The sequence below is a fragment of the Gymnogyps californianus genome, chromosome 4, assembly GCF_018139145.2.
Source record: "Gymnogyps californianus isolate 813 chromosome 4, ASM1813914v2, whole genome shotgun sequence".
In the NCBI taxonomy this organism is placed as follows: Eukaryota; Metazoa; Chordata; class Aves; order Accipitriformes; family Cathartidae; genus Gymnogyps; species Gymnogyps californianus.
Genome location: NC_059474.1, coordinates 66838819 through 66854228, shown reverse-complemented (window position 1 = coordinate 66854228; position 15410 = coordinate 66838819). Strand labels below are relative to the sequence as shown.

Below are 15410 nucleotides of genomic sequence, written 5' to 3'. Positions count from 1 at the left end.
GTTTAAAACAGTTACCCCTCGTCCTATCACTACAATCCCTGATAAAGAGTCCCTCCCCATCTTTCCTGTGGGCCCCCTTTAGGTACTGGAAGGCCACTATAAGGTCTCCTCGGAGCCTTCTCTCCTCTAGGCTAGACCACCTCAACTCTCTCAGCCTCTCCTCATAGGAGAGGTGCTCCAGCCTTCTGATCATCTTCGTGGCCCTCCTTTGGACCCACTCGAGCAGGTCCATGTCTTCCTTATGCTGGGGGCCCCAGAGCTGGATGCAGTACTCCAGGTGGGGTCTCACGAGAGCAGAGTAGAAGGGCAGACTCACCTCCCACGAACTGCTGGCCACGCTTCTTTTGATGCAGCCCAGGATGCAACTGGCTTTCTGGGCTGTGAGCACACATTGCTGGCTCATACTCAGTTTTTCATCAACCAACACCCCCAAGTCCTTCTCTGCAGGGCTGCTCTCAATCCACTCATCGCCCAGCCTCTATCCATGTTTGGGATTGCCCCGACCCACGTGCAGGACCTTACACTTGGCCTTGTTGAACTTCTTGAGGTTCACATAGGCCCACCTCTCAAGCCTGTCAAGGTCCCTCTGGATGGCATCCCTTCCCTCTAGAGTAGCAACCACATCACACAGCTTGGTGTCATCTGCAAACTTGCTGAGGGTGCACTCCATCCCACTGTCCATGTTGCCAACAAAGATGGTAAATAATACTGGTCCCAATACAGACCCCTGAGGGACACCACTCATCACTGGTCTCCACCCGGACATGGAGCCATGGACCGCAACTCTTTGAGTGCAACCATCCAGCCAATTCCTTATCCACCAAGTGGTCCGCCCATCAAATCCACATCTCTCCAATGTAGAGACAAGGATGTCAGGCGGGACAGTATCAAATGCTTTGGACAAGTTCAGGTAGATGACATCAGTCATTCTTCCCTTATCCACCAATGCTATAACCCCATCGTAGAAGGCCACCAAATTTGTCAGGCATGATTTGCCCTTAGTGAAGCCATGCTGGCTGTCACCAATCACCTCTCTGTTTTCTATATGCCTTAGCATAGTTTCCAGGAAGATCTGCTCCATGATCTTGCCAGGCACAGAGGTGAGACTGACCAGCCTGTAGTTCCCTGGTTCCTTTTTTCCCTTTTTAAAAACAGGGGTTACGTTTCCCCTTTTCCAGTCACTGGTAACTTCACCAGTCTGCCACGACTTTTCTAATATGATGGATAGTGACAAGATCATGACATTTAGACAGTCAGGATTTGATTTCAAAAGTTTCAATTTGAAACAAATAGTTTATAATTAAGTTTCACTACAGCACAGTTACAGTGATTAAACTAAACTGTTCATTTGTGATGTTATTTATAGACAATTTCTTTGGGCAGAGTCAGGTTGCTCCTCTAAAATTTTACCTCTATGTCTATTCATGTGACTGGAATTGAAAGAGTTCCCAACAATTCTTTGCATATCTAATTAAAAACCCCTACAGACATATCCATCTTTAAAGTGCTAAGAACAACAGCAAAGGCATCAAGATTAAGTTAGCTCTCAAGTGAAACTTCAATTTATTTTTTTCCCCAACTTCCACTTTGTATCCAGTTTTCCAGGCTTCTCAATTTGCCACACAAAACCTAGCTGAGGGAAAGCCTGAACTGACCAGTTTCTTTGTTACAGTCATCTACATCATCTGACAATGTGAAAATTATTTTTCCCCCTTTTGGGGGGGGGGGGGGCAGACAATACATGACACTAACTTGTATCTAGAAGTGTTACATGACATTTGTCAGCTTGCTCATGGCTTCTCTCAAGACAGGACATAGAAGTACTAAGCACACTCCTAAAACAAGATCTAGTTGGAAACAGGGATATCACTTTTCTGCAAAATAACAGCACCATCCAGAAGCAAGAAACCCAAGCTTCTATCGCCTAAATTCTATCTTTTTGAAATATGTCTAACCAACTCTGGTGATCTTTCAGTCACCGGACAAACCCCTTCACCTGAAGATAATTCACCTTCCAGGAAGAAAATGAGGATTCTGTACAGCATAAAGGAAACTTTACTAAAGCCCCAACATGTGGGCAAGAAACCCACTGTCTTCCAGCTCCAAACCTCTCCTGTGATATATGACTGACTGGAGAACCTTATTCAAACACCTTAACCACAAGGTCTGAGACTTATTTCTTTCTGTGCCATCTCTCCATACCCATGAATCTGGCATTCTTTACTGTATATGAGCCTAGTCTTCACAGAAGAGGTGTTACAAATGTCCCCTTACAAGTCACTTACAACACCATTGCTATGCACTCCTGGCAAATGGCAATTTGAATCTCTTCCTACTAAGGACAGAAATCAGGGTGGCTTTCATTTCCTGCGTAGGTGAGACTTTACTAAGCCAGCAAAATTCCCAAAGAGCAATATATATTTCATTTTAAAAGCATTACACTGGAAGGGCACAAGCCTTTAGTGCCAGGTCTCAGATGAGTCATGGAATAAACATCTCTTCAAAGGCAACACCCCTGCCAATCAGCTGATCCATAGCAACTGCAGCACACAGCGGCATTCACAGCTCCCCAGCCCACTACAGAACCCAGTGAGTGCTCAGGGCTCACTTTTGCAGCCCAGGACGACAGCAGCAGGTGCCGGCTCACAGAAGTCGCAGGGTGGGTGGGAACACAGAAAGGACAAAGCAGAATGTCCTAGTGTGAGGTTCAACAGTAGACAATCTAGCATGGCACAAGATTGGCACCGACCTTTTGAGGAAGAAATGGGCAAGGAAACACGGCAATCTTTTCCCCATGAGCATTTACTGATTTGCATAAAGACAGGAAGCTGCCGGTACAGTTTCTGTGCCTCAGAACCCTTTTCACAGCACTTTATTGTTGAGTTGGGCACCACTGCTACCTCATTTAAATCAAGGAAATCTGAAGTGTTAAGAACACCATAGCTTCAGAAGGTGACCCTTGGCTATAGATTACAAAGTGGACAGAGAACTTTTTGCAATCCCAATTGGAACATCCATTCCCAGCATCTCAGTGTTCTCCCATTCTGTAACATCAGCAATATATTAAATATACATAGCTCCCCACCTCACCTTAGCTATTTCAAAACATATTTTAAAAATGCAGTCACAGTTACTCCGTTTCATATTCCATATCAGATACCTAAAAGTCAGGCATTACGGCACCTAAATTATACACTGGAACCAAATCCTACAGTATAACTAAGCTCCCATTAGAGAAAGAAAAAAAAAAGCTTGCAAGTTCTTTTCAATCAAGTTCACAACCAAAACTACAGACAAATCACGTGCTTAGTTTCAACAAAAACATTAGCAGGAGGCAGATGCTGACTGGACTGATAGTTTCCATTTGTTTATTTAACAGTCATGCACCATTACCAACATTAGTCATTTGGTTCCTATTCTCCCCCCAATTGCATTGTTTTAAGGCTCATCAGCAATTCTACTTCTGTATCATTGGACATTTTTTTGAACTTATGTGTATGATTCTGCATAAAGAACCTTTTTGGGGTTTTTTTGTTGTTTTTTTTAAACACTACTTGATTCCAATGTCCACCTGAATCATTAATAATCCTGCAAAAAACAATTGTCTTTAGGAACACAGTTTTAATCCTGAGAAATGCAAACAGCATAACTTAAAGATTTCTCTAATAATGGACTATTAAAACTTAAAAGTTGCAGGATCTGCAAAGCCTTTATTCAGCAATTCTACAGCAACAGAGTTTACCTTATTCTACCAAACAGCTCCCACCCACCCCCATCCCAATCACATTTGGGAAAGCAACCAGTACAATTCCCACCCAAAGCTGCACAGTTTGATAAAGGAACCAATTTGTGAGAGATTTATCAAGCAAACATTTAGCATCCTGGACTCCATAATCACATACTTCCCAGTCCACTGCAACATGCTACTGGTTCTCTTGCTGCTTTTTTATAAGAGAAATTGCTCTCCCACTGTAGTGACCATCTTACCTGCTGCTTACTGGTGCCTCTAGCCTTTCAGCATTCCCAAAAGAGAGAATAAATAAGCTACAGGTCACCCTATGCACTGTTACAGTTACTGTTTTACAGGGCTAGTATAGTATAAAACTAGAAATTTGGAGTATCTAAGTGGGGCAAATAGAATAGACTTCATTTCATTAATTTATTTCTGTAACTTCTGTCTATACCACAGAGAACAACTGCTGATGGCAAAGGGGGGACGTGGAGGGGGTTGACACGAACACACATAACACGCTTCCATAGAACAGATGAGTCCTAAGTGGTTACTCTGGTTTTGATTTTCAGTTGCAAAGGAAAGCTAACCTAGTAGCTCTTCAAGTGTCGCTTTCTTTAGTTGCATCAACAAAATATAACAGGTTTTTGCCTGAACAACTCACTTCCAGCTTTTCAGTCACACCGAAAATAATCTGAATTTGCTGTATAGGGCATAGGAAATTTTTTTGCTAGATGCATGTAGAATATAAAAACATTAACAGAACTACTCATATGCAGGCTGCAGTAAAGAGACTTGCAGATCAAACTCGCAGAGCACTTGACAGGAAGCAACAGAGCACATCCTATTCCCACTAGCTATTTTCATTACATATCATCTCAAGGCAGCTATTAACAAGAAAATCGTGCCTGGGACATGGCTGCTCCCAGCTCCCCAGTTATTACTAGAGGAATCCACTGCAATGGAAGGCATTAGGCTTTCTTCTCCACAAATTAGCTTCTATTTAGAAACTACTTATGCCTATTTGCGAAGCTTTGGAATCTAAAGCACTGTAGCAATGCAAGCTCTTCACAAATTACAAGCAGCTTCCAGTATTAGCACAGACTACAGTGTCTCAGGAAAAGGTACAATTGCAACTCATGCAGCATCATTATTTAGCGAATTTGATTACAGCAGTTGTGCAAGGGTGCATCTCGATTGCTATCTGCTCTAAATATGGAGCACTGCATACTGGAAACTACAGTCTCCACTGGCCACACGTGGTATTAAAAAAGCAGGTGGCAATAGTATCCTGTTTTACACAAATTAGAGCCCTCAGATTCCTGGCAAATGGCCAGAGCTCCCAGACAAACAAAGTCTGAAGGTTTCCCAGAGGAAAAAAATGACCAAACTAGTTTTTGGCCAGGCAATAATATGCTCTAGCATGATACCGAGTCTAATAGAAAAATCCAGAATTAGTTAAAGCAGAAATGTAATCTAAATTAGGATATTAGTAATTAGGTCAAGCTAATACCAAAAACCATCATGCAAAATGTTATTAAGAGGCCAGCAAGGCCTCTAGGGGCTGAGGAAGACACCTGAATGGCAGAAAGTTAGCTAAGCTAACTGTAATTAGTGATTATGAACAAAAACTTTCTTCCAGATTGACCCATTTAAAATAAATAGAAGTTCTTTAAAAAGATATGCATAAATTTAATGCATGCAAGACTGAATTTGACAGAAAAGATTCTTAAAGGGTTTTATACACAGAAACACCAAAGGTAGCAAGTAGCTATTTCACATCCAATGACTAAACTGTAGAGCTTATTTAATCTGTGCAACAGATTAAAGCTTCCTCCTTAAGGTTCATAAAGAACTTCATGAACGCATAAAGACAGAAGCTATAAATGCTTTAAGTTACCAATTTATCAAGTTAAAAAAAAGTCAGAACACCATGTCAAGTGGGATACAATTCAGAATGACTGCAGGTTCCCCAATAGGTGGTAAAACAAATATACAGATAGTGAAAGAAACCACAGAGAAAGCTCATTTTTATCTTTCATCAGACTTGAAATCTTAACACAAAAAAACCCACTCAATTTTCAGAAGACTGAGACTTCTCCGCAAGCTTCAGCATCTGAATGTACAATTGACTAGCCACTGAGTACTGAACACCATACCAAACCAACACTGCCTTAAAAAAGAACTAAGCAAATACCTCATCTCTGGTTTTCCTCAATCTCCAGTATTTGTCCAATACAGCCACTTCAAAAAATTTCTCTTTACTCACACTCCTCTTGAATCTGCACACTTTGGTTCATCCCTCCAATAATCTCTTTCAAAGGACACAAATAATTATCTATTTTTATCTCACTCTGCAACATTCAGCCTTTGTAGCAACCTTGACATGCCATCCACTGATTTCCCTGATGCTTTTTACTAATTTCATTCTATTCCCTAATCCACAAATACTTTTCCTGAGCCAGTCCATATGGCCACTACGTTACTGTGCTATCTGCACTACTGGGTCAGGCCAATGGTCCATCTAGCCCAGTATTGTCTGACAGAGGTGACAGAAAATACTGCTTAAAGAGAGCAAAGCAACCACAGTAGATACCTCACTCTCTCTCCTTTGTTACAGGAGATCAACTAGAAAAATCTGTCATTAAACTGATGTGTTCCTCTCTAAAGGGGAATTCTAAAGTATGCTACGAACACATTTTAAACAGGCTTACTTGTAGAACGGACTGCTAATTAAAAAGTGCCTATCAAATATTGCATTATTAAGACATGACATATGTAAATGCCTGGTTCAGCCTTGCTTTTTTAGCTTTATTTTAGGTTTGTACAGAGCCTACTAATGGCAGTACAAGATGCCAACACTTCTGGAAAACACAGAATGCATGTCATTCACAGGCTTTCACAGACACTTGAAACTTCAGATTGGTCATGAGAAGCTGTAAAAATTGGCCAGTCAGAGGATGAGTGAAAAAAACTGAACATTTTCCTGTGTGGTCTTAAGATTTTGTCCTCAATATTTTGTCATCCTATAGTGTGTTTTAAGTTCCAGTCACAGAAGTGAGTTGATACCACAGCCAAAGTACAAATCAGCTCCTCTTCAGAGTCTAGACAATTTTCTTCTAAATTGTCAGCATGTCTAATTCAAGACTGCCATTACCATCTCACTTACTATATTCCACACCTTTCTCAACTGACCACAAAATTTCCCTAAATTCCCACACTTACTATGCAGAATGCTATTTCCACTAACTACAAAGTAATGTTCAAGTTCCCTCAATACCTGAAAAAAAAACCAAAAACACATCACTTCAGTAGTAAGTGTATCCATAACTACACAGAATACATTCTAACAAGATGGATGTCTGTAATTCTTATTTTAAGTGAAGGACAAGTGACTCCCATTACTCAACAATTTTGAACTAAGTCTGGTGAAAGAGATCTCAGCCTCATTTAGTCAGCTAAACTTACCAAAATCATCTTTTACTGTTACCAGATCCCAAATTGGATGTCTTCAAAACCATGAAGATGACTTGGAATCAAGGAGTCTAAATTCGTTCATCAAACTGGGCACAAGCCTCCCACTGTGAAGGGGCCAGCAAGAAGTAAGTTTGCATTTGATGTATTTTATAAAAAGGACATTGAGGCAGATTTGGAAGCATTACAGATCCTTTGCTGAATTCCACTCATTCACCAAGAGTAAAACCATGCACGATCACTAAGACAGCTGACTATCCAATTTACTATGATTTTTTAAGAAAACTACAAGCTTGACCCAGCTAAAGCCACAGATGTACCTTATCATCTATACTGTAAATGGACAGAAGTGACTGAACTAGGATAACTGTAGCCAGAGGTGTACTTACTGGGAATCTACTAGGGAATACTCCATATATTACGAAATGCACAATGTTCAGTGATGCTCTAGAAACTATTTGGTTACTCTCACTTGCCATCAGCGTTGATAAGTTTATATAGAAAATAAATCCTAGCATTCTCTAAAAACATACAGTAAGGTAATGAAAACAATGCATTGTTATGAAGACATTTATGGTCCATTTTTACTACTGTAATACATTTAATTCTATCAGCATTAGCTTTGAGGGTTTTCTACAAGAAGGTACATGCAAAAAAAGTCTGTGACCAGAGATGAAAAAAGCGGAATTTCTACTTCATAAAATCCATTGTACTAGTGTTTCAGAAGCATTCATACCAAATTAGAAACCTGTTGTATCAGCAGGTAATACCGTTTGCTTTCAATATGAATAATGATAAAGACTTTATAGTGCAGAAACCATAGCAATGGAGATATGACAAAAAGAGCAGAAGGCACATGAACAGAAGGCAAACAAGTGGCAGTCCTGGCATTTATCTTAGATTCATTCTATAAAACAAGCCAAGGGGGGTTGGGGAAGAAGGTTACTTTAAGAAGAAGAAACAAGGAAAGTAAACAGTAAGAATTTTAAAAAGTTACATTGATTTTTGTTCGTGGTTTTAGTAAGTCTGGCAGAAGTGAGAGACGTGACAAATGAAGTCTTTAAAGTAATTTTAGTCTTTGCTCCTCAGATCCTGTTATCTTTCCTCCAAAGGTGATAAAAACTAAGATTTCTTTCTCATTTGCACTTTGTCACCAGGGGACTCTTGGTGAGGACCTCATAATCCATGAACAGAATCAGAAGCAACAGCACATTCTCCTCACCAAAGAGACAGACAAAACACTAAAAAAAAAGTCTTTGCAACATAGACTGAGAAGAAAAAAGGAACCTAAACAAATAACTGAATCGATACTATAGTCAATAGAACAATTAGAAGTGCTAAAGTTTTTTAAAACAAAATTGGCTTAGACCAAGGCATGACATTTCTTTAGAGAAGAGCAGAAAGTCTAGAATATCTGTTGTCTCTATACACTAATCAACTTGAGACCTGAGTAACTTCTGGCTACCAACACCACAGAGAAAGACAATAGTTGTACAGTCATCTGCTTGAAGCATAGCAGAATTTTGCCAGAATATCCATTTCCCACTGCAAGCCTAATAATGCAGCATAGTTAACCCCTGCACATACAGCATTCATTACGAACAAAACACTTGTCAGTGAGAGCCCTTTACCTCCAGCAAGACAAGGATATCCAGTGACCTAAGTTTTATATATAAACAAGAAACTTGCAATAACTTGGAAACAAGACAACATTGACATATGATACAAGACAAGCCCGTTTAGAACAGAGTAGACCAGAAGCTCCACCCAGAATTTTCATCTAGAAAAGATTTTGCAGTACCTCCTATATTTCCAATGCAGGCTGTATAGCCTTCAGAACAGAATTCGTTCTCTACACCTGAAAACTTCAGATCCTAAAAATCTTCTCTGACACTAGTAGCACAGTACTGTAACTAATTTTATATATATATATGTTTTTAAAGCTTTGCCAATTGCTGAATTATTTCTACTACTCTATCTGAAAGTTTCTTCATTACTAGGTCAACTTGCCTTTCTGTTTTACTATGAAAAACACATAGCTATTTAAAGTTAGTAACAGATCCCACTGTAAATAATTTATTTTTCCATTCTATCACCTTCTCCTACCAGGAGGGTTTTTATTTTAATAAACTAAGGGGGGGGGGCATGCGGGGGAAGCAGATATGAGGTAATGAACAGGAATTCACCTGATCTGTATACAAAGGAAATTCAAAGAGTTATTGCTGCCCAAAGTCAATTAAAAACATAATTCACAATGCACGAGCAATATATACCCATAGTTTAGCTTACTGTTTGTCAGAAAGGTAACAGAACAGACTAATACTTGAGCAAGAATGTGCTTTCAACATTTTTCACAGAATAATAAGCTTCCTTAAAGTCAGTATTTTCCCTCTTAATTTTAAGAAGTGCTGAAATACACAAAGCCATATCCAACATGGGCTGGAAAACTAGGTTCTCAGAGAATCTTGACCAAAACAAAGCAGATCAACTTGAGTATTTCTAAGAGTAGAATTTCCAAAGACAATAAAATGACACTACTAGGTTTTTGATGCAAGCTAGAGGTGAGCTCACTAAGCATTCGGTTATACTGCTGGACAGAGAAAATGTTATAGGTGGTTCTCAGCTCCAAGATCCAACACTGCTGGACTGAACAAGTTATTTGCTCAAGTAATCAGGACTACAGAAGCTTAAATTTCTTTAAGAAGCAGCAGGTCAATTACTGTGCACTTTAGATTTTTGACCTTCTAAGTCTTTCACATATAAAGCATGACCACCTCTTAAATCCTTAAAGATGAGGAACATCAAGACAGCACTTTGGGCTTCTCTTGACTCTCCATCACAAAGAAAGAAATTCACCTTAACCTCCAAAAGCTACAGCAAGCTTGAAGAGCATTATTAAGAGCAACATGTTTGCTCAGGAAATAAAAATTAGGTCAGCTAATGTCCCTTTTTAAAGAATAAACTCTTCACGTTTGAGGGTGGTTATGCTATGAAGAATAAGTATATAAAAACACCTTCCGACACAGATTTGCCCAGCCCTCCTTTCACTCTGGTCTAAAGATGTCTCACTTCAGTGATCAAAAAATCCCCCAAATACCGTACATCTCCTCCTTTCAAAGTACAAGAAGCGAGCCAGATGATTTCTGCTAACACTGCTGAGGTAGTGCAGTTATGAGTCACCAAACCGTATGAAACCCAACAGGAGAGGATATGTTGGGCTTAACCCCATTAGTAACAACAGATCACAGCATGATTTTCATACCCCCAACTGAACCTGCACACACATGAGTAAACTCACTCTGAAAGCTATGGGGAAACAAACTACCAGAAAAGCCATAGCTAAGAATCACTTTTTCATATAAAAGTTAAATCTTTTCTGCATACAAGCACAGAAAAGTAAGTACAACATTGCTAAGCAATACTTCACATGCCTTAAATTCTGATCAGAAGTATTAATCGACAAAACGAAGAGGTCACAGCTAATGACTGAATGGAGACAGAACTCAATGACGGATGGATTGCTTTGTAGGGAGACCTCATACTCCAGAAAGCCATATTAAAAAGTCAGCTTAACAGTCTTTACCAAAATAAATAAATAAATAAATAAATAAAAAATCTCCAGAAAATAGATGCTCTCTGTAACAAAAACTATGATTTTGTTGGCTGGTTTGGTTTTTTTAAGCATTCCAGTTTTAATAAAACCACAGAACATCGAGACATCTTCTCCTTCCAAATTAGTCACCAGTAGCTGGTATGTTTTCCTGGGACTCAGAGAAACCAAGGAACTTTTTTTTATATTGCCCAAAAGTTTGGATTTTGTTCTCACATTATCCAGGTAAAGTGTCCTTACTACCAAACTACTGGTTGTTTCATGATAGCTATCAATTGACGACTACTGCTCTGATTAACATGGTGCAGGAGCATGAACTTTAGCCTCCCATATTGTAGACAGGTGTGCTAGAACGGTTGGGGAATCTTCTCAGAGAGGTCAGGGATGTTGTTTCACTTGCAGAAGAAGTGAAAACACAGTTTCAAAAATCTCCAGGGCCAGAAACTCTCCCCTACTTCTATATGGGAAACGAAGATCCAGGAGAATGCAGTCCACAGGGTCAAATTCTCCAGACCTCTTAAATCTAAAATCGAGGATTCTCTGAACCAAGCTGAATTTTTCGTTCCTCTCTTGTCCAAAATGTAGCAGAAAAGGAATCCCAGGATCAAGGAGCTTTTACATTTTTAATTATTCTGCTGAACCTCTTTCCACTGTTGCCATAAAATACACCTCCAGTACACCACTCAAAAGACCATGCTAGAAGCAAAGTAAAATTTAAGACGCACATGAACAATTCCCCCTCACACAAGTGTCTTAAATCGTAAACTATTTACCAGAATTTCCTTTTGAATCTCATGTCCATATATCTGAGCACTGGGTTTTGTCAAGGACAATTCTCAAGTGGACTCTGAGTAACTTAAATCACTTTCTCAAACTTGAAGCATCCATGAAACCTCTGATCTGCCCTTCATTTTTGCCAGTACTGCAATTCCTCTGTATTGAGACTTTCATCCAAACAATTTAGAGCATTACATTCTGTTAATACGAAAATATTCAAAAAATAAACATTTATCATAACCCAAGAAGATAACACCAAAAAACATTAAACAGACACAGCACACATAAATATTTAGTGACCATTAAAACTTCCATGTAGCAAAGAATACTACTACCAAAATAACTGAAATGCAAATAGCATCTAAAAAACAGTATACCTTTTGCACCAACTTTCCTTGTTACCGAGCTTTATACTATTACATGCTCTCACTTCCTGGTTTGTCAGAAACCACACTGTTTTAAAGTCAAAGGTGCTCAGTAGAAGGAAGGAGGAGGAACAATGAGTATTTTTAGAGATGTTTTGAGACCTCTGATAATAGCAGAGCATCTTTGTAAACTTAAAGACAGTTTTTCTCCTAATGTTCGGTCTCCTTCAGCAAGCAAACATTAACAACTAGCTTAATTGTTTTAAATGTGGCCCGAGAAGTTCAACAGTATATATTATGTTTGCAGTTTCAACAAGAAAAGTTGTATCCTCAATTTTTAGTGAGATCTGTTACGAAGTATTAAATACATCCATACTGTATTCAAAAAATAGCAGCCGACTACCTAATTCATTAATAAAAAAAGGACATTGAAACCACGTTCTACTCTTCCCAACAAGCAGAGTAAGTAAAGCATTTGAATGAACTGCTCCCTGACACCCCCACCCCCTGTAGACAAAACATGAAAGTTCTGCCTACTTCCAAAGCAAATGAGAAGCAAAAAGGGACATAAACATCTTCATGGGAAAAGTTGTTACGGCTTAAAACAACAACGTGTGTGTTTTGATGACAGTTTGAGTTACTAAATCAACATTTAACTTTCTTGTTGAGTACACTTGTTGAATGTTTAAACATAACAATACACTTCTCAGTTCTAAATAAAGCAACAATTTCTCTGAGGCAAACTAAGGAGGATGCTGTTTAGAGTTGTTTCAAGTTTAAATATATAGAGAGAGGCTCACATGCTTTATTTTCAGCTTTTGTGATAAGTAAAAAGAAACTAGCTGAAATCTAGTATGCTGAAAGTGTAAACATGTAAAAAAATATTGACAGAAAAATAACATCAAAAAAACATGGGATTCTTCTGCACGCATATGCTGTTCTTTCATCTCATGCCCAAAAAGGCAATCAACTTACCAGATTAAATACAGTGTCGACTATGTCTCTGTTGGACACTTCACCAACTTCCACCAGTCCTGTCAGCACAGCAAATTTCATCTTGATACCTCGGATGGGGACTCCTGGATTCAAAGGCTGCAGCACACTTCCCCCTTCAGCAGCATTTCCTTCTTTTCCCGCTCCTCCTCCTCCATCATCACCTGTTGGCTGAACAACTTGTTTGTCTTCACTCGCCATGGCTAGTTCACTTCAGGTTACGACTCGAAACGCCAGCGGCACAGTCGCCGCTCCGGGAAGGAGCGACTTGGGCTCCCGGGAAGGTAACCGGCGGCCCACTCCTCCTCTTCAGCTCCGGCTCCCGAGGAAACCCGCGTCCGGCGGGGGAGGGAGGCAGGCAGGCAGGGAGGACGCGCCCTCGGAGTCCCAGCTCTCTCCTCAGCAGGAGGCGTCTGTCAGCCGCTCTCTGCCCTAAGGCAAAGTATTTACAGCCCTGAAGGACAACCCGAGATATTTTTCAGTTCGTGGAGAGGCAGGCGCTCCCCGCAAGCCCGAGGGTCCCACCTCCAGCCAGCGGCCCCCGTCCCCTGCCCCGCGCCGGGGAGGCAGCAACGGCGGCCGCAGGAGCGCTCACGCCTCTCCCCGCGGAAGTGCTCGCTCCCCGGCAGACCCGCCGCACGGTGAGAGCCGCGCTCCGAACATGGTCGTGAGGGGTTTAAATTTTTTTTTTTTTTTTAAAGGGAATACGCTCCTCCTTCCCGCCCGGCTCCTTGTCTGCCGCGTCTCCGGCTCCTGCCCTTGTACCGCGGCCGCCCCGGCTGCCAGCGCGGACAGGTGCAGCGACCCGCCGCCGAGCAAGTTCGCACTCACCGCTCGCTGCCCGGCGCCGCCGCGGAGGGGGCGCGGGCTGCCCTGACGCCCGGCTCCGGGGCCGGGAGGCGGCTGCTCTGCCCCGCTCGCCGGCTGCGGACGGCGGGCTGCGCAGCGCCGGCCGTCCCTCTCTCCGAAAGGCGCCCGAACTTTCAGCCGTTGCCGCTTCACGCCGCGGTCTCGATCAGCCCCATCTCTTCCTGCCGACGCTGCCGCTCTCTGCCGCCATGACAGCGCTGAGCCCCCGGAGCGCTGTCGGGCGAGGAGTCGTGCGCCTGCGCGGCCGGGCGCGGGCGGGGCGGGCCGCCGCCGCGCGGGGCGGGCGCCGCCGGCTCGCGCACGCCCAGGTGCGCCCAGGTGCGCCCAGGTGAGCGGCGCGCGCGCCCGCCCGCCCGCCCGCGCGGGGCGAGGGCGGGCGAGGCGGGAGCCGCGCGCTCGGCGCGGGAGCGGTAGCGAGGCGGGAGCGCTCCGCCCTCTCCCCTGCGCCTCACGAACTGCTTCAGCCCCGCCGCTCCATCCTCCCTCCCCCCCCGCCCAGCCTCCTCAGGGGGCGCCTTCGGTGATGCTACTCACCTGTGGAGATTCAGCGCCTGTGGGGACCCGGGCTGGTCCTAACGCTGTGTACAACAACTTGCCCCAAACTTTATTGGACTGTTCTATAACTGTTGGAAGTCTACCGTTCCCGAAGCATTTTTTTCTTTTGGGAGGTGGTTTGTTTGGGTTTTGGGTTTGTTTGTTTGGTTGTTGGTTTGGTTTTTTTTTTAAGAATAAAAGAAACCATATGCCAACAGCAGAACCGGCGTGCAGGAACGAAACTGGCTGCGCGCTCTGCGTTCAGGGCCCCAAACCGGAGGAAAACCGCAAGCGGGCGGCACAGCAGGTAGCGCCTTTGCAGGGAGAGGGAGAGGAGATATAAGGGCTCCCGCTACAGCTCCTGCCGCCGCAGGGGGGAGCGGAGCGGCTGGGGCGACTCCCCCGCCCCCGTCAGTAGCGATTCTGGGGCGGCGAGTGAGCTGCTTCCCCACCCTAACCTCCAGCCTGGGCGGGCGGGCGAGCGGGCGTCCTTCCTCCTCCTCCTCCTCCTCCTCCAGGCGCTGCTCTCTGGGGAGCGCAGAGGGCGCGAATATAGGTCATGCGAGACGCCGCCCAGATTTGACGAACTGAGGTAAAAGGGGTGCAAGAGGAGGGAGGAAAACTCGCTCTCTTCCTTCAGGTTAAAAGCCTTTGAAGGTAGCGCTGGTTGTTTCGGGTTGGCGTCGGAGGCAACTCGGTTTACTGAAGGTCTTGCGGCGTCCCCGGGGCTTGCCCCCGAGGAGGCGTTTCCCGGGCCGCACCCCCTGGGCTGGCCGGTGGCCTGGAGGGTGTTCCTCTCAGCCGCTCGGTTTCTCGGCAGCCTGGTGGGAAGAGGCGCTCCTGTCAGACGCGGCTCCTTCGAGCCGCCGCAGGTCCCTCGTGGTCCCAACTAAGGGGGCAGCAATGTTAAAAACCGGCGCCCCTCAGCCGCCGCCGAGTACCAAAGTCCGCTGACAGCGGGACCGTGTCCCGAAGTGGGGCGATCTCGTCCCCGGCGGGCGGGCGAATGCGCGGCCTGCCCTCCCCGTCCCTCGGCCGGGCTCCCGTGCCGCGGGGT

The 15410-nt window shown here is 43.5% G+C and overlaps 1 protein-coding gene across 1 annotated transcript in view; it reads right to left on the bottom strand.

The window, feature by feature from the left end:
- The window catches only part of LRBA (LPS responsive beige-like anchor protein), a 432278-nt gene extending 418466 nt beyond the window's left edge, over positions 1 to 13812 (bottom strand). The window contains exons 1-2 of the mRNA XM_050895295.1: positions 13781 to 13812; positions 12932 to 13403 (exon numbers count right to left, since the gene is read on the bottom strand). Coding sequence (XP_050751252.1) covers positions 12932 to 13150 — 219 coding nt within the window. The 5' untranslated portion in view covers positions 13151 to 13403; positions 13781 to 13812. The remainder of the gene's footprint in view (positions 1 to 12931; positions 13404 to 13780) is intronic.
- Positions 13813 to 15410: the final 1598 nt, after the last annotated feature.